The following is a 22,561-nucleotide window of genomic DNA, read 5'->3' as shown; positions in this document are numbered from 1 at the left end:
GAGCAGTATACATGCTTTTAACCACTGAGCAGTCTCTCTAGTCTTCATGTTTTCTTTACATCCAAATGCACATTTCTCAGTGTCTGTGAAGGGCAATTTCAGAGGAGGGGCTTGGATTCACAATAACACAGAGTGAGACAATGTGCTGGAATTAAGAATGTTGCCCTGGGGCTGACCTGCTCACAGCATAGTCCGCATCCACCTATCCACTTGTGCAACGTCCACATAGATTCTATTTACATGGCCCGTCTCTGCTGTGTGAGATGCACCCATGGGTCCTTCTGCCCCAGCACTGGGATTCACTCTGCAGAGTCCCAGAGACACTCAACCGAGCCCAGTGAGTGCCTCAATGCACCACATGCGTGTCAGAGTGCCAACACAAAAGCACCGGCCTCCTGGTTCCCAGACTGCCTGACCTCAGAAACCTTTCCTTGGCCCATCTGCACCAGAGACACTGGGTGCTGTCTGTTGTTGAACGTGACAATGGAGTTTATTTGCATTCTTAGTGTGCATAATGTTCTCAGAGTGCATGCATAGATAACATTCTGCCAGAAATTACAGTTTTAGAATAATTGCTTTCATTTAACAAGTTATACACTATAACACTGGCCCAATAGTAGCAACTATCTTAATAAGCATTTATCCTATTTTATGTGAGTGAATCCTAATAATTACGTATAGATACCCACAAAAGACACTGTTCCCCCAGAGGATTTACCTGGGTAGAAGGCGGGATATAAGAAGCCAGGCACACGTGGGCTTGGACCCTTCACCTCTAGGGACCCACATATGTGTCACAGGCAAGCTTGCCAACTATCAGGAAGACCAGGGTTGAAGTCTCTGCCCTACTACCTTTTGCTACCATTTAAGCCACAGTTTCCTGGTCTTTACAGAGGGACTAGACTACGGTGAAGACGGAAGGGGACCATGTGCTGGTGGGTGGGTTCGAGATGCCTCCTTCATCCTCTCCTGAGCTCATGTTTAGGAATCCCCTCCCATGCTGGGTTGGTCCTGCAGGGAGGAAACAGGCAGATGACACGGACAGAGATAAAGGACACAGCGGTTCCCAGTCACCGAGGCCACAGGGTTTACTCTGTTCACTGTGTCACACTGAGGCCTGATTTCTAGTTTATCATGAGACTCATTGCTATGCTCTTGTGACAAAGCAGCTACCAACCTCTGCCCACCCTGCAGACCAGAGCATGTCTACTTGTGGTTTGCTCCCCATGATCCATGTTACTTGGATGACTCCCAAGGCATGGCTATTTCCCATCCTCACAGGCTAGCATCCATGAGCCCTCTCTCCCAGGATGCCTGTATGATCAGAGAGAACGCCCCCTCTGCTCCCCCACTCTCCCACCACACATGCCCCACCCCACCCCAGCCTTTTACAGTTCTTCCCTCCTCAGCCACCTTCCGGGAAGGGATGGCAGGCTGCCAACCCCAGCAGCTCTGACTGTGTCTGTGTGGGCTGAGGGTCACTGTGGGCCGCCACAAGGCTCTGGGGGTGTGCTCTATGTGCAAGATGTCAGTGTGACATCTGTGCTTCATCTATGTCCTCTGGAGGAATTGGGAACAAGGAAGAAGAAGAGAAGCCACCTTGCTGTTTTAACCATTTATTATTTACAATATTAAGGCACAAAGTTTAAGCAGCAAAGAATAGGAAGATCTTTGGCTGACCAACGTATGCACACTCACTGTGGGGGCCCCCAGCTCTGCACACAGACCCCTCTGTACAGATCTGTACACCACCTGCCAATGCAATCCAGTAACACACAGGTGCCAAAGGTGACACATGGATACCAGAGTCCGCTAGGAAGTGCAGCACATGCCCCCAACAGAGACACACACACACACACAACCACACCCATGCACACACAAGGCGGTGGGGAGGGCAATGGCCCCCGGAGCACTCAGAGTCAGGGTTAAACTGGTTCCAGCATTGGCCAGGCTCACAGAATTAGACACAGACTCTGTGGGCACCTCACTGAGGAGGGGGTTCCATCATCCCTCCCCAGAAACATCCAAATACGAGCACTGTGGCCGTGCCTGTCCCCACTCCGCCTTGTAATAAATACTCACAGGTGTGTCTGTGAGAACAGACTCTCAGGCAAAGCCACGAGTAAACACAACACAGGCGGGAAAACTTGAGAAGCTGATTCCAGAAACTGCTGCAGATTTCCTGCCTCGGAGGGAGGGCAGAGTCTTAATTCAGCAAAGAAGCAAAGTCTCATGACAAAGACGCACCTCAGTCACGGCACACACAACAATAACATGCACTTAAGGATATCCATTCTACAGAGTACCTACTGGGTGTTCATATTAATGAATATGTCCTTAGGTCTATGCAGGGGTTGTGCGCTTGTGAGGCCTGGCGAGAAGCGGACTTGGAAAAGAGGCCCTAGAGGTGGCGGGTACTGAGAGATAACCCTTTTCCTACATGTTAGATACTCTTCTAAACAACTGTGTGTGTGTTCATGTGCGTGTACATGTGTTTGTACGTGTGTGTACATGTGTGTGTACATGTGTGTGTGTGTGTGTGTACATGTGTGTGTGTTTAAGTCAGAGGACAAGCTGCTGCAGTTGGCTCTCTCCTTCCACTGTGGGATCAAACTCAGGTCTTGGCTCTGGGGCCGGTGCCTTCCCACCAAGTCATCCGACGGCCCTGGAATTCTGATTCTGACTTACTGCTCTATTTCTTTCCTTGTGCTGTGAACAAGGTGGAATATCTCCAAAACTTAAATCCATTCTCAAAGACAATGACCTCTCACCTCAAAGGGAAGCCGAGGATCCGGCCGTGACCTTGGAGGCCACTAGCTGGAAGAGTCAACGACCATTTCACACGGGGGTGGGGGGGGGAGTGGTGTGCACTCCTCCCCAAGGAGCAAGCTCACAGGAAAACAGAAGGACTTTTCTTTTTTCTTTTTTCTTTTTTTGGATATTGAGAAAAGAAATGCCACCTTATATGTATGCACTTACATAGAATGTAATACACCATTCAACTACTAAATGAGAATAGGCATGCTACTGAAAAGAGGGAAAAAATACTGCTCCCAATTCCAGAGGAAATCCACTGAAATGCTGGCCTGGGTGCCCCCCTCCATGACTGCCTTCTGGGGTTTTTTATTATACAGGCTCTCTCCCATGGAGCTGCACCACAAGCAAATGTCTTTAAAGAAGTCCTCACATCAACAAAAGACATTTAAAAACTCACTGATTAACTAGAAAAAAAAAATAGAAGAAAGCCAACGTGTATCCTTAGTGGCTGACCCGGCTTTCAGGGACATTGGGGGGGGGCGGGGCGGGGGCTGGCTCCTCTCCGGCGTCGCCATTTAAGAACGTTTTTCTGATCTTGCTTCCAACATCCACAAGACCCCTTTGCTTAAAGGGGGTGTGGGTTCACCCAGAGAATGCAGAAAAACATACGCTACATGCTCCAGCGCAGACAAAGACACCACATGTTTAAACAACACAACCTCCCACTCAGGACAGCGCTCTGCAGCCTCCACACAAAGGACCTGCCTGGAGTCCCCTCGTGTCGCAGTTATCCCCTGTCTCCCAGATCAGCCTCATCTGACTGCTGCACAAGTCTCTGGGACTCGGCAGGCTGTAGGGAGAGGACCCAGCACACCAGCCCTTGGAAGGGAGGAGCTTCTGCCACTTTATTAAATGTGTGTGGGTGACTGGGGCCAAGCAGGACAGAGCCTCTCTGCAGGGAACACTGGAGCTTTTTTCCTGAGTGTCAGAACCCATGGAATCTCTGCCCTGAGGCCAGAATTCACTTGGGACTGTCTGTCTCTAAATCTACTCACAGCAAAAGGTCAAGCCTCATCCATGGGCTCCAAAGAGAGACCTCTGCGGGACTGAACAACACAGGTCCCACCGTTCCTTGTCTCCACCCCTAAGGAAAGCTGGGTGCGGAGGGAGCAGCCCCGCCCTGCAAGCACAGTGGGGACTTGCTGAATACTCACTCCAGCATTGCTGGTTGGTCACCAGCTTCTGAGAGACAAAGAACAACGCCAAGGGTTCAGCACACACTCTTAATTCTTTGCAAATGAACCTGTTTTTCTTGGCAGCTTATTTCTGCGAACTTCCAGGAACCGTGCTTACATACAGAAGAATCTACTTACTGAAACCACAGGGACAGAGACGTGACCGCAACACCGCTCATGCTCCACACGACACCCGGAAGTCTGCAGACATCACCACGCTGCTCACTCAAGGACAAAGCAGCATACTGGTCAACCACCACCAAACGCCACAGCCTTTATTTATCCTTTATCCCAAGAGAAGACCTCAAGTTCTAGGATCAAATGTTCCAAGAGATCTGAAGGTGAGCCTCCTGCACTATGAGGAAGGACTTTTATTTTTTAAATCGGCCTTGTAGTTGTGCTTCTAACAGAACATGTAGACTTCCATCGCGCCTGTGGATGGTAGCGGTGTGGTTAGTCATATGAAGTTTGGGTTTACTCCTGTTTTCAGGCCCCGAGAGGTGTGGCAGCTCCCCTGTGTGCACACAAGTATCACAAGTTGGGTTTGCAGTCCTCCCCAGAGGACTCAGAGAGCACCCAGGCAGAGCACTGCACATCGTGTTCAGGACTCAGGGCTGCGCAGCCTGGGACTGAGACTCGTCTTGTGAGTCTTGCTTTAAGTGCTGGCTGCTGGGATGAAGGCTTGGATGGGCAGCATGCCTCCTGGGTCCAGCTTCTGCATCTAAGCAACCAGGAGAGCAAAGCTGGCCTTGTTTCTCTGGTGCTTTGAGGACCATTCAACCTTTTCTAGTGTTTGCACACTGTTTGTACCAAAATACCTGTATAGTACTGTTGTTCTCAGTGTCAAGGAGTTCAGATCCTGAGAACTCCCCAGAGCACAGCATGGCTTCTGAGTGCCCGGGGCCCTTTGTTCTGCACACACAAGACTGAAGGGCCACCACCTTAAAGCCATATCCTCTCTCTCAACATGGACTGTTGGACAAAAGCCACAGTCCACATGACGTTAAAGCCCTGCTCTGTGTCCCCTTTGTTTTCAGACAACTGAAACATACTAACAGTGCAGGGAGGTGGGGGCTGGAACAGGAGACTGTCTGTGCAAGTGTGCGACGTGTCTGAAATATGTACACTAGAATTTGAGTAAACTGGATAGTGCCTCACTCCTGTGCTGGGAGACAGCCTAAGTTTGGGGTGGCTCAAACATGGTCTTGGGACTGGAAGATCTCACTAATGACCCATCTCTATACCCTTCCCTTTCTGGACTTCTCCCCAACATTAATAGGAGACAATATGCTCTTAGAGAATTAGATGCCATCAACTGGACAACACACCCTATCCAAAATGGTTCCTGCACCCAACTGCTTCCGTCTTCCAGCCCCACCTCAACTGGAAGACCTCTTATGCTGTTTTATCCCCTTCCCCAAAGGGCACAGGCAAGCCCAGTACTCGGGCTGCAAGATCTGAGAGGTGAGGACCGGGTGGGCGGCTCCGAGCCTGGCTCCCCCTGCCAAGGGGAGCTCACTCGGGCTTGTCCCTTGTGTGACACTGACCGTGCTACGTGCCTACGAGTCTGATGGGTTATGAAGCAATTGACAGGAAAAAAAGGATTGATCAGGGATGGCACTGTGCTCATCAACAGTAAACGGGGCAGAATGGGGCAGGGGAGAGCGACCACAGACCTGAGAGCCTCACACACAACAAAGTGGCTGGGGATGCCTGCTGAGACCGCAGACAGCGCTGTGTAAGCCATCATGGGGTTCCTGTGGCACCTGCTCACAAGGAAGTCTTCCCTACAGGGCGATGGGGTGTAATGGTCAAGCTCCGGGCAAGAGCGTGGACATGAGTTACGTGAGTTGTGAGTTACGTCAGCGACTCATGGACTCCTCAGCCAGGTGTGCCTAGCTCACAGTGAGACTGACAGCTGCAGTTCTGCTAAGCAAAGGTTGGGGGAGCAGCTGGGGTGCCAACCCCAGGCTCTGTCCATCTGAACACCACAGCAAGGATGGTGGTCTCCTAACCCCATACGTGAGGAACTCTGCTATGTCTAACTAAACAGAAAAAATACAACAACAAAATAGTAAGTAGAGACGAGACAGATAAGCTCAAAGAGGTTGGGGTAATGAGGGCCCAGGGCAGCTCGCTCACATCCTGCTCAGAAAATACCATTCAGTCCAAGCAAGCGAAGCCTCGCACTGTCTGAAGCCACAAACCTCAAGCCAGACAGCCAAGAAGGTGACAAAACTTGCCTGTGGAATTCCCCATTATCCTGGATGTATTTGTTAAGGACACACACACACACACACACACACACACACACACACTGATGATATGGGAGTTCAGGATTTCTAGCAGATTCCTCTTAAACCAAACCTGCTAAGAGGCAAAGGGCCCCCCGAGGTGATTCCGAGGAAGGCCCAGCTCCTCTTCATCTGCTTAGAAGCCAAGAATGGGGGAAGCAAGGCGTCTCCCTAAGACATACAATTTCTCTACAATGGAAAATTCCACTCCTCCTCCTTCTCAACTCTGCCTCCAAGTCTGCATGCGTCTTCTCTCTCTCACTCCCCTGCAGACACTGAGCCAGCTGTTTTGGTAACACTGTGACGTGTCCACACCTGTCCTGGTTTTGCAGTTGCTACTGCAACTGCCCATCTGGATCTTTTCTTTTCTTTCAGCCTCTGTTCTCATCTGTCAGCATGCTGGACAACTCGACAGAACGACGACTAGATGAGCACTTCCATCATCTCGCCATCCGGGAACTCAGGCTTGTGCAACAAGCTGCTGACGCGGCCTCTGTGGTCTGACGACTTCCCGTGACCAGGAGAGTTCTCTGCCGGACAGAGGGCAAAGGTCAGCAGGCTGCTCCTCAGGGGGTGCCCTGGCTTTCCGGGCACTCTCTACTACTACTACGGAACCATTTCTAATGGCGTGCCCTGCCCAAGGATCTACACCTGGTGTACTCATGGGGGGCCACGAGAATCTCTCAGCGGGAAGTGCAGAATGGCTGGAGGGGGCTCCCAGAGAAGACAGTGTCTTAGGGTTCTGGGCTGAGTAAAAGCAAGGAGAAAGCCAGCTGCAGATCCAACCCTTCCCCTCACCCCCCATTTCCTGTCTGCCCAGATGTGAACAAGTGCCTCTCACTTCAGTCACTGCTATACTGACTATACCATGATGAATTGCCCCCCCAAACCATGAGCCACAGTAAGTTCTCCTGCTCTCAAGTTACTTGTGTTTGTCCCACCCACCCCCTGGGGGAGGGGAGGACACACGTGTCACCAGGCCACTCAAGCTGCGTGTCCTTCTGCAGCAGTGAACTAAGCATATCTAGATACACGTTAGTCCCGTAACAGCAAAGAACACAGTGTGACGTGGAGACCACCACTGAGACACGGGAGTTGACTGGCCTTCCAGATCTCCCCAGGCATGGCAGAGGAAGGGGGCACATACCCTGTTTCTCCACGGTTCCTTTGGCAGCTGGATGTTTCAGGACGGGGCTGTTGGAAGGGGCGGTGCTCAGCCTGCCGCGGCTGGGCAGGGACGCCATGCTGGGCCAGAAGAGCTCAGTGCTCTTGTCTGTCTGTGTGCTGCTGTCCTTGCTGCCCGTCTTGGCATGGGTGCTGCTGGCCGATGCGGTGGAGGCGGGCGGGGACAGTGCAGAGGCAGGTGTGGTGGGCAGCAGAGGGGCAGACGCCTGTCCCTGGGGCTCCTTCCCCAGCAGGAATCCTGGAGGCAGAAGAAGGACTTTTCAATGATAATCTGTTCCCTCTCATTTCCTTTTGTAAGAAAACTTATCTTATTCTTTCTAGATTGGGGATAACTTTATTTGCTCAATAATATAGTCATTAAACCCTTAATAAGTACTTGTGTGCATGCTTGAAGAAGTGAGAAATACTCCTGTATTATGTGCCCAGTCCCATATAATTAAATTCTTTATGGAGTTGGTATTTGTAGCCTAAATTCAAACAGAAAACCATGTTGGAGCAGAGAGATAGCTCAGGAAGAAGAAAGGGTCAGTTGCCGCCCTGAGTACCATTTCATGGCTGCCCAGTGGAACTCCAGAGTCAGACTCGGTGATCTAGCGGTAGGGGAAGAGATGGGGTGAGCAGGCGATCCTGGAAGCCGATGAGCAGTTAGGAAGGCAGAGGCTAGGGTCTCCATCAGCTCTTCAAACTCTGTATGCATGAAGTGCTCCTATGCACTGAGGTCCTTGCCGGAGCCTGTGAGGCGGTCTCCACCTGAGCCCCCAGAGCCCCTCCTGTTTCCATGACTGACTTAAGGCCCTAGTCACACTGACTAGGAGGTATTTTGATGCAAACAATATGGGCATTCTTCCTTAGGTCTGTGTAACTCCCAGGCCTCAGATTGACCTGCGAACCGTTGAGAAGGAAGCCCATATATGGAGATGTGCACTGGAATGCACATCACACAGATTTCTCCTACAACAGTTTCCAGCAGAGCTGAACAAATTCAGACTCCCTAACCAGACCTGCCTCACTGGGTTGGAAACTGTCCTTGCGATGGGCTGTGATAATCACAGCTCCCATCCCCACGGATCCCCTCTGATGAGCTGAGGTTATAGGGGTCACTAGTAGAGGGACTTCCAACAGATGCCCTGGTCTAGAGTCTTCGATCCCCCACTCTGTGATCTCACATGGAAGCTCTTATACCCTGTGGGACAAATCAGCCAGAGCTCTCTGAGGCTCTGTGCTGGCGAACATTGATGCCAGGCATAGAAGAGAAAGGAAAATGTGTGTTGAGCCAGGGACAGGTATCAAAGAAGGGGCAGACCGCTGCAGGTGGTGTCAGGCAGGGTAAGGGGACAGGGGACGTGGAAGCTTCCTATCCAAGCTCACTGGTCCGGCCTGTGAACAAGCATATCTGTCCTCTAGGCTACTACTCCATCTAAAACCCACTCCTGGCACATTCTCAACATCCTGCCTGCACAGCACAGGATGACCCTCATCTTTGACCACGATCCTCCTGGCACATTCCTTAACCCCTTTCATGTTCCCCACGCGACACACCACAGAGCAGTTGCAGAGACGGCCCAGGTGTAACATTCTGAGGGACTCTAGGCTTGTCCTACTAAGATATTTGATGTCGTTCTTGTTAATATTGACACGCTCACATAACCTTTGGAATCCATGAAGCACTCCCACGTATGTCACTTAACCCTCACATCCAACAACACAACTGGCTTTCCTCCCCCCTTGAAGAATGCGTAAATTGGCCTGAGGTGACACTCCAAGTCCCAGCAGTGACAAGGGGCCACTCAGGGTTCTGTAGGCGCCACTTTCCACATCTCTAGGGCCCCCTCTCACCTACGCTCCCCTTCCAGGTCTTCTCTTCCTTCTTCTCCTCTGCCAGCTGGCTGCTGGTAAGTGAAGTCTGGCGGGAGTGTGTCCCGGTGGCTGCGGCAATGGATGGGACGGAGCGGGCAGGCCGCAGGCTGGAAGAGTCCGTCTTCCCAGCATCCTTACGGGATCGCTGCTGCAGGACCTTGATCATGGCGTCCTTCTCTATGATTTTGGCGTGGAGGTTTTTAATACTGCAAAACCAAGCCAAAGAAGAACAAAGGTTCCATTAAAATGCCAGTTAGTTAGAAAACTCTTGTGTCAGGGACTTCCACAGTGATTCTGGGATGTGGGGTGGAGAGTGGCAGAGGTGGGCAAGCATTGGCAATCCGCAAGTGTCCCGAGCTGTGCTTTCCAATGTAGATCAAACAGTGCACCCTTCCCGGCGCCTCAGCAGCTGTCCCAGGAGGGCTGTGACAGTAGCCATCTGCTAGGGACTTGGAGGACTAAGCTAAGGAGACCTGTGGATCACATCTCGGGGAAAGAGTGGAGGTGGGGGATACCAGGGAAGCAGAAGCTCTGGCCCCAGCAGGTGACTGTGACTGCAGGGACATTTCTACAGGGAAAGGAAACTGAAGAAATGCCTAGCTTCTAGGAGAGAAGATGACTCCCCCACTGATGGCCAAGGATGATCACAGCAAGCCTGCGGTCTTTCCAGAACTCTGATACATACTTGCTGAACCCCTTGTGGCTCAGTTGGGAAACCCTGTTTTCATATCAGCCCATGGAAGCCTCGGGACTGGGGTCCACAGGCATTCAAGTGACATCAAAACTCCTGCTGGAAACTGTGTGTGCATCAGGGGAGCACACACTGGCTTTTTAAAGCTCTCTATCTTTGGTGGGAATAAGTAACTCTGGCTCCAGATCTCTAGACCTTGGAGGTCATATTTCTTTTTCATTCTCAGCTCATAGAATTTGTTAGAACAAATGCCCAGAACTACGAGGGACATCCGAATCCGCTGGTTATTATCCGAATCCCCTGTCTTCACTTTCCCCCTCTGGGATTGTGTGGAGTCTCTGGCCTCAGCGTGAGATCCCACTCTCCAGAGCAAGAGGCTGTGGAGCCCTTAAACTCATGTCAGTTAGAACAGAGAAAAGCAGGAGTGTGCTGAGGGGCTGGGGCGGGAGTCCAGCAGCAGCCGGTATCTCCACTCAGATCTGGGCTCTTATGTGGGTGTCCTTACGTGTACTCCATGTCCTGACACCTCCTGTTGGCCTGCACCACCTCCTCTTCCTCTGGCCAGATGTGGGCCTCCAGGGAGCTCTCCCCATAGCTGCCGTTCCTCGAGTGGTTGCTCAGGGTGGTGTCCCTGGGAACACGAGAGACCCTTTGACTCTACAGCCCTTTTTCTTGGTGTTCAATGCAAACAGAAGTAGAATGAAGAGAGCAGCATTTGCTTTGTAACAGAGGTGCTTTACCTTCTAGAAGGAATCAAAGGCCCTGCTCCACTCCAGTACCTACCTCGGGGTCAGCCTTTCCAGGATGGGGAATCCTGCGAACACTTCAGGAAATGGGACCAAGGGCACCATGCTAGCAAGTGTCTCAGAAGAGCCTGCTCCAAATCTTGGCCCAATTTTCTTTTTAAACTTAAAGAATTAAGATTCCATCTGAGGGCTGCCCTCACTGATATTCCTGCTTAAACCCCCTCAAAGGCGCTGCTTTCTGCAGCAGGCAGATTGCTACAGAGATCCACCGTGAGCCAGAGTGCAGGGAGTTAGTGACTGCAGAGTGATCTCAGGGAACATCATGGAAAACGGGGCAGAAAAGAGCCAGGGAACAGGAAGACTTGCTACGAGCTGCTGTCTTCTGCACATGTCAGGGAAGCGACACCCATGAACTCATAAAAGCTATGGCCACCTGCACAAGACCAGTGCATGCCAGTCACCGTTCTAGAATGGATGGGGAAGGGGAGACGTCACAAGATCCCATGCTTAACTGAGGAAGTAGAGCTAGTTAGTGGCTACAGGGGACAGGGGAAGAGAGACAGAGACAGAGAGACAGAGACAGGGGCACAGAGAGAGGGAGAGAGAGGGAGAGAGACAAAGAGACATACAAAAACAGAGAGGGGGGCATGAATTCAAGAGAGGAACATGGAGAGGGGAGGGACTTGGAAGGAGGGATGGATAAGATAAAAGTACATTATACCCGTATGGAATCCTAAATAAAGAAATGCTAAACAAACGAGAGACAGTATCTCAGGAAGATCATTCAGTAACAAGAATCCCCGCTTCTTGCATCATCAAGGCTGGTTGCTAAGCTCCGTGATGTTCTGGGTGTGTGGAAGGTGCCCATGCCTGGCCAGCTGACACGTGGAGATGGCGGCTTCTGCATTGGCTGCTGGCCTCGCACTCTCACCCTAGCTCGCTCTCCCAGCGGCAGGGGGACTTCTGCCTCTGTGTATCACACACGCAGCTGCTGTTTCAATGTTTTGGGGTTGGTAGCTCCTCGATATGCAGGTCTTTATCCTTCTTAGTGACAGCTCGCGATGAGTGAGCCCTTATTTCATGCAGGGAACAGCGGAAACGGCACATGGCATTCATTCCTAGTGTGTTCACAGATGGTGACTTCTAGAACACTGCCAGTGTAATGATGGAGAAGGACCCAAGCCCTTCACCACACCCCAGCCTGGTTCTAAGTTTCGTTTGTCTTTATGAAGGAGTTCTGGAGTGGATACAAAAAATGTGGTATATCTACACAATGGAGTACTATTCAGCCATTAGAAACAATGAATTCATGAAATTCTTAGGCAAATGGATGGAGCTAGAGAACATCATACTAAGTGAGGTAACCCAGACTCAAAAGGTGAATCATGGTATGCACTCACTAATAAGTGGTTATTAACCTAGAAAACTGGAATACCCAAAACATAATCCACACATCAAATGAGATACAAGAAGAAAGCAGGAGTGGTCCCTGGTTCTGGAAAGACTCAGTGAAACAGTATTTGGCAAAACCAGAACGGGGAACTGGGAAGGGGTGGGAGGGAGGACAGGGGAAGAGAAGGGGGCTTACGGGACTTTCGGGGAGTGGGGGGGGGCTAGAAAAGGGGAAATCATTTGAAATGTAAATAAATTATATCGAATAAAAAAAAATGAAGGAGTTCTGAAGACGCATCACAATAAAAACAAGCACACGAAAGGGCAGGGTTGAGAACATGATCCGGAAAAGCAAACAGTGAGGTCATGAAAATATCATGAAAACAAAACTCAAGGAAAGCAAGCAGACCGCTTTGAACCGCGACACAGGATCATAAACATCCTGGGGTACACAGAAACACCCACACGGGGACCAGTAGCTAGCAACATTTCCCATCAAGTTACTTTGAAAAACTTCTTGCGGCACTGGAAGTGAATTTAAAAATTCATGTCTGTGCTGCTGAGTAAGGCAGCAGACACTTTAGTCAAAAACAACCGAGACAGCAAGTGTCCAGAAACTCTGAAGGGACACTGCTTGGCTTTGAAGTCTGTCAAGTTTCAAAACCTTGCCCACACATAAAAAAACAAAACAAAACAAAACAAAAAAAACCCACTTCAAAAATCCAAGCCAATGCTGTCCAGATGAATAAAGAAGAGTAAGGCGACCTCCATGTTTATAAGATCCCCATCTCCCATCTCAGCGGGGCCTCATAGGCAGCCGCTTACAGAAAGGAGGAACTGGGTCATGAAATTCACAGCAACACAACACTCTTCCTACACGGTCTCGGGGCCTTGGGAAGGGTTAGAGTAGAGGGAAAACCTGGGGAGATAGAGTTCCATCCCTCCCGGGAAGCCATCATCTGACCCTTCCCGCTCTCTGTAAGGGAGTCCGATAAATTCATTGGTTTTCCAAGGTGACATTGGTGGAGTGGTAGGATTTGGCCTTGGGACCTTCCGAGGAGGTGGTAGATGCTGTCCACATCTCCCCCAGGGAAAGAATTTTAGCAACAGACGGCAAAAAACAGTTGGCGGACAAAGACCATATTGTTTGTTTGAAGATTGGTGCATATAAATGTGACACATGTACCTGATTGGAAACTCAAAACACAATGGCTCTAAACAGTCGCTTTTGCCCATTTCTCTACAGCCAATCATCCTGGAGACGTGTGTGTGTGTGTGTGTGTGTGTGTGTGTGTGTGTGGTCTGTGTGTCTGTGTACAGGTGCCAGGAGACGGCATGGGATGTGGTAGAGCTGGAGTTTTGGGTAGGTGGGAGTGGAATACTGTTTAATCTTCTAGAACTTTTGTGTCTGTTGTGGATGCTGGGAGTGGAGCTCCGTTCTCTCTACCAGAACTTGTGTATCTTCAAGTAGCACTACGGCTTTAAATTTTTCTTGGTTTGGACAGATGCCCAGTAATTGCCACGCAAGCATGACCTGAGTTCAAATCCCCAGACCCCATGTAAACTCTCAGGCTCTTTGCCCCGTGTCCGTAATCTCAGCATGTCCCTGTGGTGACATGAGAGGCAGAGATGAGAGGCTCCCTGAAAGGTCAGGGCTGGCAGGCCTGGTGTATTCCATGGGAAGACGATGAAGAGACCCTGTCCCAATCACGGTAGAAGGTAGACAGCCAGCGTTGTCCTCTGGCATCCCCTCCTACGTGTTCCATGTCATGTATGTGCCCACACCTCTGTACACACACAAAATCACACACAAAATAAGTGTTTAAGAAAAATGGACACGATAAAGGAAAGAGGACATAAGCTAAAAGCTTTTCAAGTTTTAACTCTGTCATTGACTTTTCTTTTTTTTGGTTTGGGTTGTAGATAAGTATATAAAATATATTTGATACTAAACATATAAAATCTAATACAAAGCTCCCCAGCTTTCCATCTCGAATACCAATTCTAATTGTATAGAAGTTCACTTAGTTGTATGGACTTTGGACTTGGTTAGCTTTTCTGTGTGATGTTTTTATTTGCAAGTTGTTTTTTAAAATAATGTTTATAACATTTTAAAAAATGTAGATACTGCTCCCTAGGAGAGTCTTCTCTGGACCTCCTTAGGCCCCCTGAAATTTTCATTTGTTTTTGAGACAGAGTTTAGCTCTAGCCCAGGCTGTCCCTGACTTCCTCAGCCTTCTGGGATTCCACCGTCAGCCACTGTGCCCACTCCCATTCGTTGGAAGCCGAGCCCTGCGACCATCTCTTACCTCTCGGCTGTGGCAGCGGCTGCAGCGCTCATGGCGAAGTGCCGGATGGTGCTCTCTTCCAGATACTTCTGCTCCCACTTGGTCATGTCGGCCTCCAAGGCTAGGATCCGCTCCTCCTTCTCCCGCACCAGCTCCATGAGGGCGGGGGCGTTATATTCCGGGAGATTGACGGGCTGGCCATTTCCATGTTTCTGAAGAAGTAGATGCAATATCAGAATGTTCTAAACATGCCATGAGACGGAGTCTATACTGCTGCCACCTGCTGGGCGACACTCAGTTCCTGCCTCTGCAGTGTCCTCACCTCAGCATTAGCCAGGCCAGGCTCCCTCTCTCTAACACGAGCACCCCGATTCAGCGGGTCCTCGTCCCATGCCACCTCTGTTTCATCCAATGCCCACATGGCTCTGCAGAACACACACTATTCCAATTTTACACGCATAGATTAGGTCCCGGAGAGACTGTATTCACGATCTGATGATGCCTCTGGCCAGTGCATAGCAGAGCTGGGTTTCAAACTCAGGTCTGGCTCTGCATCTCACTACTTACATCATGCAGTTAACACTGCAATTGTGAGAACAAGAACAAGCCCTGACTCTGGGGCACTTTCTTTAGAAATGTAAGGAGCCATTTCAGCCTCCCTTCTCTTTTGGAAGATTAAAAACAGAAATGCACCAGAAGTAGAGAGAGATGGCAAACGCGCAGGTTCTAGCTGGCAGACTCACCAGGGAGGAAGGTCCCGGGCCCTGCCCTGCTGGAGGCCTGAGGCAGAGAAGCACTGAGCTGAGACACAGGAAGGTGGATAGCTTTAGGGCAGCACACGGCTGTTCCACCCTCAGGAAGAGGAAACAGGGTGGATGCTATCTGGATGTCTCTGGGACTGGGAAGAATCAGATTCAGGCCTCTTCCGTAACTTGGGTTTACCTAACCCATCTTCCCCTCTTTCGCTTTTCATTCTGACACACTCTGTCATCTATTTTGGGGTAAATAAGTTTGAGGAGGCAGAAGACAGGAGCGCCCTGTGGTGTCATGCACCCCATGTAAGCATTCAACCCCTGAACTGCAGTCTGAGCCCTGTGCAGTTTTTCTTGACTGCAGTTGCAAATACAAGAGGAACCTAATAAAACCTTCATTTTATAGATGAAAAAACTGAGTTATGTCGTTCATACTGGCGTGAGGAGGCATGGAGCAAGAACGCATGGAAGTGAGCATCCTGGGATGAGCTTGCCCAGGGGAGGAGCAGTGGGGTGGTAGGCATGTATGTGTGTGTGTGTGTGTGTGTATGTGTGTGTGTGTGTATACATGCTTGTGTGAATTAGTATGTGACATGCAGGGAATGAGTGTGAGTGCAGGCAAGTCTGTGCAGGGAGTGAGCATGTATGTTAGGCATAAATGTGCACATACAGGATGACCATGTATGTGGGTAGGAGTGAATGTGCCTAGGGCATGACTATGTATGGGGTGAATGTTACAAGGTGAGCATGTGTAGGAGTAAGCATGTGTGTGTAGGATGGATAGGAAGAGAGTGTGTGCAGGGGTGAATGTGTGTGTGGTGAGTATGTATGTACGATTCCGGGCTCGTGGTCCTTCTTTATTTATAGCTGAGTCTGTCCTCACAGACCCCAGGATAAAAGACCCACAGGCCCGGGAGCAAGCTGACTGGAAAAGCACATTCTTTCTGGCTCTAGTTAAGCTCGCTTTGCCAGCCAGAGATCTTAAGGTCTACCGTCTGGTGCCAGCAGTGCCCTTGGTGGGGAGATGGAGGTCTCAGTAGCTGAGCGACAGAGACTGGCTGTTGGAGACCAGGCTCTGTCCTGTGCCACCTGAGCACCCAGGGACCAGAGGGAAACAGGCCTTTCCTCCCAAACCAGAGCCTGCCATGGAGAAAAGATGGGGAGGCCAGGAATGAACTCTTCTTCATTTTGGGGAAATATTGGCAACACGGTCTTCCTCAACCAAGGGCACTCTTCCGGAGGAAATGCGTGGACCTGCCATGCACTGGGGCTGAGCTGGCCCAAGTGCAGCCACAACCACACTGCCCCCCACCCCGAGACAGTAGACGATACCACGGCACCTGCGGTGCAGGAGAGCTCGCTCACCTCCTAGAAAGCCCTACGGGCTTCAGAGCACCCCAGGCAGGAGCCTCGGGCTTGCCTCGGATTTTCCTGCAGGAATTCTCTTTGCTGGGACATGTGTGGTGCCTGGACTGGCATGTTCCTCTCTGCGATTCCTCATAGCTGAGCTTCACAACCAGCAGACACCAGCAGAGATGCAGGAGGAACCGTAGCTCATGGCCAGACTTACTGCAGGTGGCTTTGAGTTCCCTCAGACAAACTCATTGATCATGTGACCCCCATGTTCCCTTCCTTGTGCTCCTCCTTGGCCTGCGGGGTCAGCATTAAGCTTTAACAAAGCCTCTGGTTTACCACTAGCATCCTGAGGGCCTCCTCTCTGGTTCACTGCAGGCTCCCCTACCTCTTCCCAGGTGCTTGCTCTCCACTGACTGTAGGAAGAAGTCCTGCCTTCCACAGCTGAGCCATTGCTTCATCAGAAGACACCTCAAGGACTACTCCCCCATCGCTGCATCTAGCTGCCCTGGCTTTGCAACACTTTCAAGGCCTTGTCTTTTACAGGTCCTCCACCTCGCCTCTGTGTTTTTCCTTCAGGCCCAGTAAATCGATGTCCCCTGTGTAAGGTCACCTAAAATGCATTCCCTTCTTTCTAGCCTCACCCCAGAGACTCCAGCCCCTATGGAGGCCATGTAGGTGCACAGAGTCCGTCAGACGGCCCTTGGGCTGCTAGGTCAATCTGTAAGCCATCCTATCGGAGGCACCAGTCCCTCAGCCTGTCACTCACCTGCTGTGTCCTCAGAGCGTCCAGCTCCCGCTCCAGCCAGGTCCGCAGCCTGCGCTCCATCTGTCCTCGCTTCTCGCATGCAGACTGCAGCTGGGTCAGGGCCTGCTGCAGTTTCTCCACCTTCTCCACGTAGGCTTGCTTCTCTCGCAACTGAGGGAGACAGTGAAACCATGCAATGGACACCACTGACCGCTGTAGCTGGGCCTGGAGACAAGCTGGAGACCCCAGCAGAGCAGGTGTGTGCACCACCCGCCCGTCCTGCAGGAGCCTACGGCAGGTACGGCAGGGGCCAGGAGGCTGGGGGCGGGAGGCCAAGTGAGCACCTCTGGACTCTCTGACTCATTACTGCTTTATAATCATGGCATCTGCGGCCATTCGAAAGGAGATTAATAGAAAGCTTTTAGTGTATAGAAATGCCTAGTCTCTAAAGTCTAATAAAAAAATCCTAAACCAGAAGTTATGTACATTATTACAACTATATCTGTCTACCTATGTATACATAGATCCACAGAAATAAGAGAAAGGAAAATCTTTAGAAGTATTTGTCATGTTTATAGTAGAATAGTCATTTCTGCAAGAACAAGAAATTTATTATTTTCTGAATTTTCTCTACTAAATAAAAATTATGTCTATAAAAAAACAACATATGATGAATATATACTTAATAAAAACACAATATGTAACTACTAAGCTACAATTATTTCCACACTAGGGGAATGATGTGTATCTCCATGATTTGGATGCATGCATGTGCACTCATTTGTGTATTTGCTGGTCTCACTCCAGCAGTTTCTGGAATGCCTTTCTTCTCTGCACTAAGGAGCTCACTGAGGGACAGGAAGGACACAGGGAGCCCCCCCCCAGGGGATGACTAAGGAAGTGGAAACGAATGTTAAACGATTACATAAACACACCACCAAGTATGGATCTAGGGTCACGACCCACAGTGCCAAGCCCTCGCCCTTCATTCTTGGGACTCAGTCTGCTCTGGGAGTCTGGTTCATGTGCATGAATCCAGGTGTTTTCCCTGCTTCCTGGGAAACAACTGTGGCCAGGAAATCAAGCCAAAACATTCCCTGGATCTGGTGCTCTGCAGAAAGACACCGGATGCTGTCTTCCTGTCTCTCTGCACCTGGTGAAACGGAGAGATGCCTTTCTAGTGATGCAGCCGTGCACCGTCACACGGCAGGCTGTGACATGCCTGGCCAGGCAGCCTGCTGCTGATGGAGGCTTCTGGCTGGGCAGCAGCTCTGCCACAAGTCGTGCCTGCTTCTGCTCACACTACCAGAGTCACCAACCGCAGGAAGACAGAGGCTTTCCAACGGTTCCGGGAAGCGCCGGCTGTACCTGACTGCTGGGTGATTTTCTCTCAGGTGCTTTTGACTGTTTACATTAGCGGGCTTTTGAGTAAAACCTGTCTACTAGGCAGGTTCCTAAGCTTAGCGGTCTCCCTGGAGAAATGCTTCATATGAACTACCAGACATTGTTACCAACGCATGCAGCTCTCTGAGTATATAGCCACCATGAAACGTGTGTGCCTATGTCTCTGCTGCTCAGAGCAAGCAGTGTCTGCAACGCACGGGCCAGGGCCAGCACCCGGCAGGTAGTGCGCTCCATGTGCAGTGTTAAGTGAAGGAGTGGGATCCCCGAGCGTCTCCATGCTCTTTGCACGAGTGGCTCCATCCCTGTGTGGTCCAGCCTGAAGGCTGGCACCAGCATCTCAGTGAGGACATACACGGCAGCCGCTCTTCCAGCTGGCATTTTCAGAGAACCTTTTTGCTCTGTCAGCGCATCTCATCTAATCCTCCTGAGATCAAGAAGGAGCGACGTCCCATCCTACTTCTACCTGGGGGATGAGAAAGCTGAAGGCAACAAGGCCAGACGACTTGGTCACAGTCATGCAGCTGGTGTGCCGGGAAGCTTGTATGTTGAACTTGTATGTTGTTGGCCTGGTTCTATGACTCTGTTGTGACAGCCGTGGTAAACTAGTGCAAGGCAAAGGGGACCAGATCAAAACCCTTTCAAAGAAACCTGCGTAGGATCAGGGAGGGCAGGGCCAGGGAGATGGCTCCGTGCTTAAGGGCACTGACTGCTCTTCCAGAGGACCTGAGTTCAATTCCCAGCACCCACATGGCAGCTCACAGCTCTCTGATGACTAGAATCTCATAGGTAGACAAAAGAATATGCATAATTTAAAATTTTAAAAAGTTAAAAGAACAGGGAGTTGGAGTAAAACCAAGTATTTGTGTCATCCAGCCAAACGCAGCCAAATACAAGACAGGTAAAGAAAAGGGTTAGGAATTAGTGACAGGGACTTTGGTGGTGACCATGACTTTCACTTCTATAAGGAATATTAAAACCAAACAAAAGGGCTGGCACAATGGCTCAGCAGTTAGAGGAGCCTGCTGTGGGAGCCCGCTGTGGGAGCCCCGCTGTGGGAGCCCCGCTGTGGGAGCCTGCCAACCTGAGTTCAGTCCTGGAATCCACATAAAAGTTGTCCCTTGAGCTCCACATGCATTCTGTGACATGTATGTTCTGCCCTGACGCATGCACAATAATAATACACTTTAAAAGGTAATAATAAAAGTTTACAACATAGAACATTCCTTAGCTCCAAGCCCAGAGAGCAGGCCTCACGAAGTGATTTCCTCAAGAACAACGATACAGGGGCATCCAGGCCTCCCTTACTCAGAGCACACCTCCTGCCTGCAAGGTCAACGGGCACTCTCTACGACAAGGTAGATGCTCCTGGCTGCCTCTCAGGATTCCCCTGCCAGCATTGGCATTTGAGCTTTTACACAAGACTTGCAGGGTTGGAATGCGCCCGAGGGGCACAGGCCTTGCCGCTTTCTGTGCCACGTGCCTGGTTGAGTATTGATGTGTTCTCTTGTTGTCCTCCACACTACGTGACAACATGATGTCTGCTTAGGTCAGCCCATCACAAACGTGCCAGGCACCTCTGCAGGGAGTGACAAGGTGAGGGCACAGCCCCGGGGGTGACACCTGTCCTCCTCTGCTTACAGCTCAGCATCCCCAGCTGGAGCCCCATACACGGTTCTTCTGGTCCCTCTCTTAGGGCTAAAGGGGCAGTCAATAGGTAAGTCTAGGTAAGTCTAGCTTACCTTACAAAGGTAACCTAGAAAGTTGGCTTCGTCACAAACTACTAAATCAGCGTTTCCGGGGATGGACGTGTGGGCTACAGAAGTCAACCAGGAGGTGAAAGGGCAGGCTGGGCACCACTGCACCTGCCCTTTGCCCGAAGATGGGCCACAGCGACTCTGCTTTACAGACACCAGCGGCTTTCGGTCGTGTCCATCATTTCCAGCACTGGGCACCAGCAGGGCGGACTGTGGGCTCCCAGACTATGTTGTTAATCCCTGCCTCTCAGATTCTGCCTGGTTCCGTGATGGATAACTTTTTTATTCATTTGCCTCTGGGTTGTTTCCCACAATTCTCCCTTAAAGGCTCTGCTTAAAAAGCTGGGTCGAGAGCTGCGGGGGCGTCCTCTGGGCTCCCCCTCCCCCAGGCGGGTCTCACCTCTTCCTCCAGCTTGATCACTCTGGCCTGGGCATTGCTCAGAGCCTGGTCCAGGATCTCGATATGCCTCCGGTGGTCCTCGCTCGCCGTCCGCACTGCCGCCAGCTCCATTTCCAGCTTTTCCTTTTCCTTCAAGAATTCTTTGTCTGGAAGGGAGGAAAAGATAGAGCTAGCTCCATGGGGAAGCGCCATGCCTGGGGCTCGCTGACAGGCTGCATCTGGCAAGGACTAAGGATAAAGATGTGCACATGGCAGAGAGACGCTGCTGCTGCTGCTGCTGCTGCTGCTGGGTGCTGCTGCTTGGCAACGGTGGAGGCTGAGTGACGCGACAACTGTCTCAAGCCTACCCTTAACTCTGCTCAGGACACGCTTCCAGAGATGAGGTACCGGATCGTGTCTCAGTGGGAGAGCATGGTCTAAGCACACACAAGGTCCTAGGATCCATCCCAGCACAGCGAGAAGAGCGAAGCGCACACAGGAGCCGCAGCCCCTACACTGTGCTGGACTCACTTTTCTACAGCACTGACTTTAGCATTCACAATTACATCTTGTATAATTCCATTTTATGCTCCCGACCTCTCCTGCTTGCATCTTCCAAGCCTCAGATAAAAGGGCAGGCACCCCTTGCAATAGTATTAAATTTCCTATTCAGAGAAGAGTAACGCAAGGTCCCAAGAGAGGGGCTCGTCCACTGCAGCGTGACATCGGAGCTCTAGGCTGACCGCCTTCTCCTATGAAGGGCCCCAGATTGTCCTCCAGTCCTGTCTGGGGGGGATGGGAGCTGCAGCTTTAGGAAAGCCATTTTCCCATCCAACCAAAGAAGATGGTCACATGGGGATGGGAGCTGTGGTTATCACAGCCCATCGCAAGGACAGTTCCCAACCCAGTGAGGCAGGTCTGGTTAGGGAGTCTGAATTTGTTCAGCTCTGCTGGAAACTGTTGTAGGAGAAATCTATGTGATGTGCATTCCGGTGCACATCGCCATGTCTGGGCTTCCTTCTCAACACTTCGCAGGTCAGTCTGAGGCCTGGAGTTACACAGACCTAAGAAAGACCTTAGACCCTAACCCTAACCCCTAACCACTAACCCCTAACCCTAACCCCTAAACCTAACCCTAACCCCCTAACCCTAACCTTAACCCAACCCTAACCCTAACCCAACCCTAACCCTAACCCCTAACCCCTAACCCCAACCCCTAACCCCTAACCCTAACCCCCTAACCTTAACCCTAACCCCCTAACCCTAACCTTAACCCAACCCTAACCCTAACCCCTAACCCCAACCCCTAACCCCTAACCCCCTAACCCTAATCCTAACCCCCTAACCCTAACCCTAACCCTTTTTTGATAAAAAAAAAAGTCTCACTGGGACCTAGACAACTCTCCCCTTTCCTGATCAGCCTTCCCATGACCAGGAAAGTCTGCAGTGTCACAGACAAGTGCTTCTCATGGAAACTATGCTTCTGGCTGCAAAAGCAGTATCTTCTTCATTTTACACACATCATATACACATGCTTTCTACAGTATGAAAATGCTTGAAAGAATTTGACATGTGACAATAAGGAAGTCCTACCGGGTGGTGCAGGCCTGTAACCCCAGACACTCGGGGAAGCTGGAGGTCTGACTGGGTTATGGTGACTTCAAAGCTAACCTGACAACTTGGTAAAGTCGAGGTTGGGCTCAGCCTAGAATCTGCGTGCCTAGAT

General features: G+C 50.7%; 1 protein-coding gene across 3 annotated transcripts in view; it reads right to left on the bottom strand.

Annotated features, from left to right (window-relative positions):
- Window positions 1–1,600: 1,600 nt before the first annotated feature.
- Amotl1 (angiomotin like 1) overlaps window positions 1,601–22,561 on the bottom strand; it is a 72,393-nt gene continuing 51,432 nt past the window's right edge. For all 3 annotated transcript variants that reach the window (XM_052189106.1, XM_052189104.1, XM_052189105.1), the window contains exons 7-13: window positions 20,857–21,002; window positions 17,320–17,469; window positions 14,467–14,657; window positions 10,525–10,650; window positions 9,308–9,534; window positions 7,434–7,709; window positions 1,601–6,816 (exon numbers count right to left, since the gene is read on the bottom strand). In XM_052189106.1, coding sequence (XP_052045066.1) covers window positions 6,710–6,816; window positions 7,434–7,709; window positions 9,308–9,534; window positions 10,525–10,650; window positions 14,467–14,657; window positions 17,320–17,469; window positions 20,857–21,002 — 1,223 coding nt within the window. In that variant the 3' untranslated portion in view covers window positions 1,601–6,709. The remainder of the gene's footprint in view (window positions 6,817–7,433; window positions 7,710–9,307; window positions 9,535–10,524; window positions 10,651–14,466; window positions 14,658–17,319; window positions 17,470–20,856; window positions 21,003–22,561) is intronic.

Source organism: Apodemus sylvaticus, chromosome 7, assembly GCF_947179515.1.
Source record: "Apodemus sylvaticus chromosome 7, mApoSyl1.1, whole genome shotgun sequence".
NCBI lineage: Eukaryota > Metazoa > Chordata > Mammalia > Rodentia > Muridae > Apodemus > Apodemus sylvaticus.
Note: the sequence above shows the minus strand (reverse complement) of the source record. Positions and strands in the feature narration are given on the sequence as shown.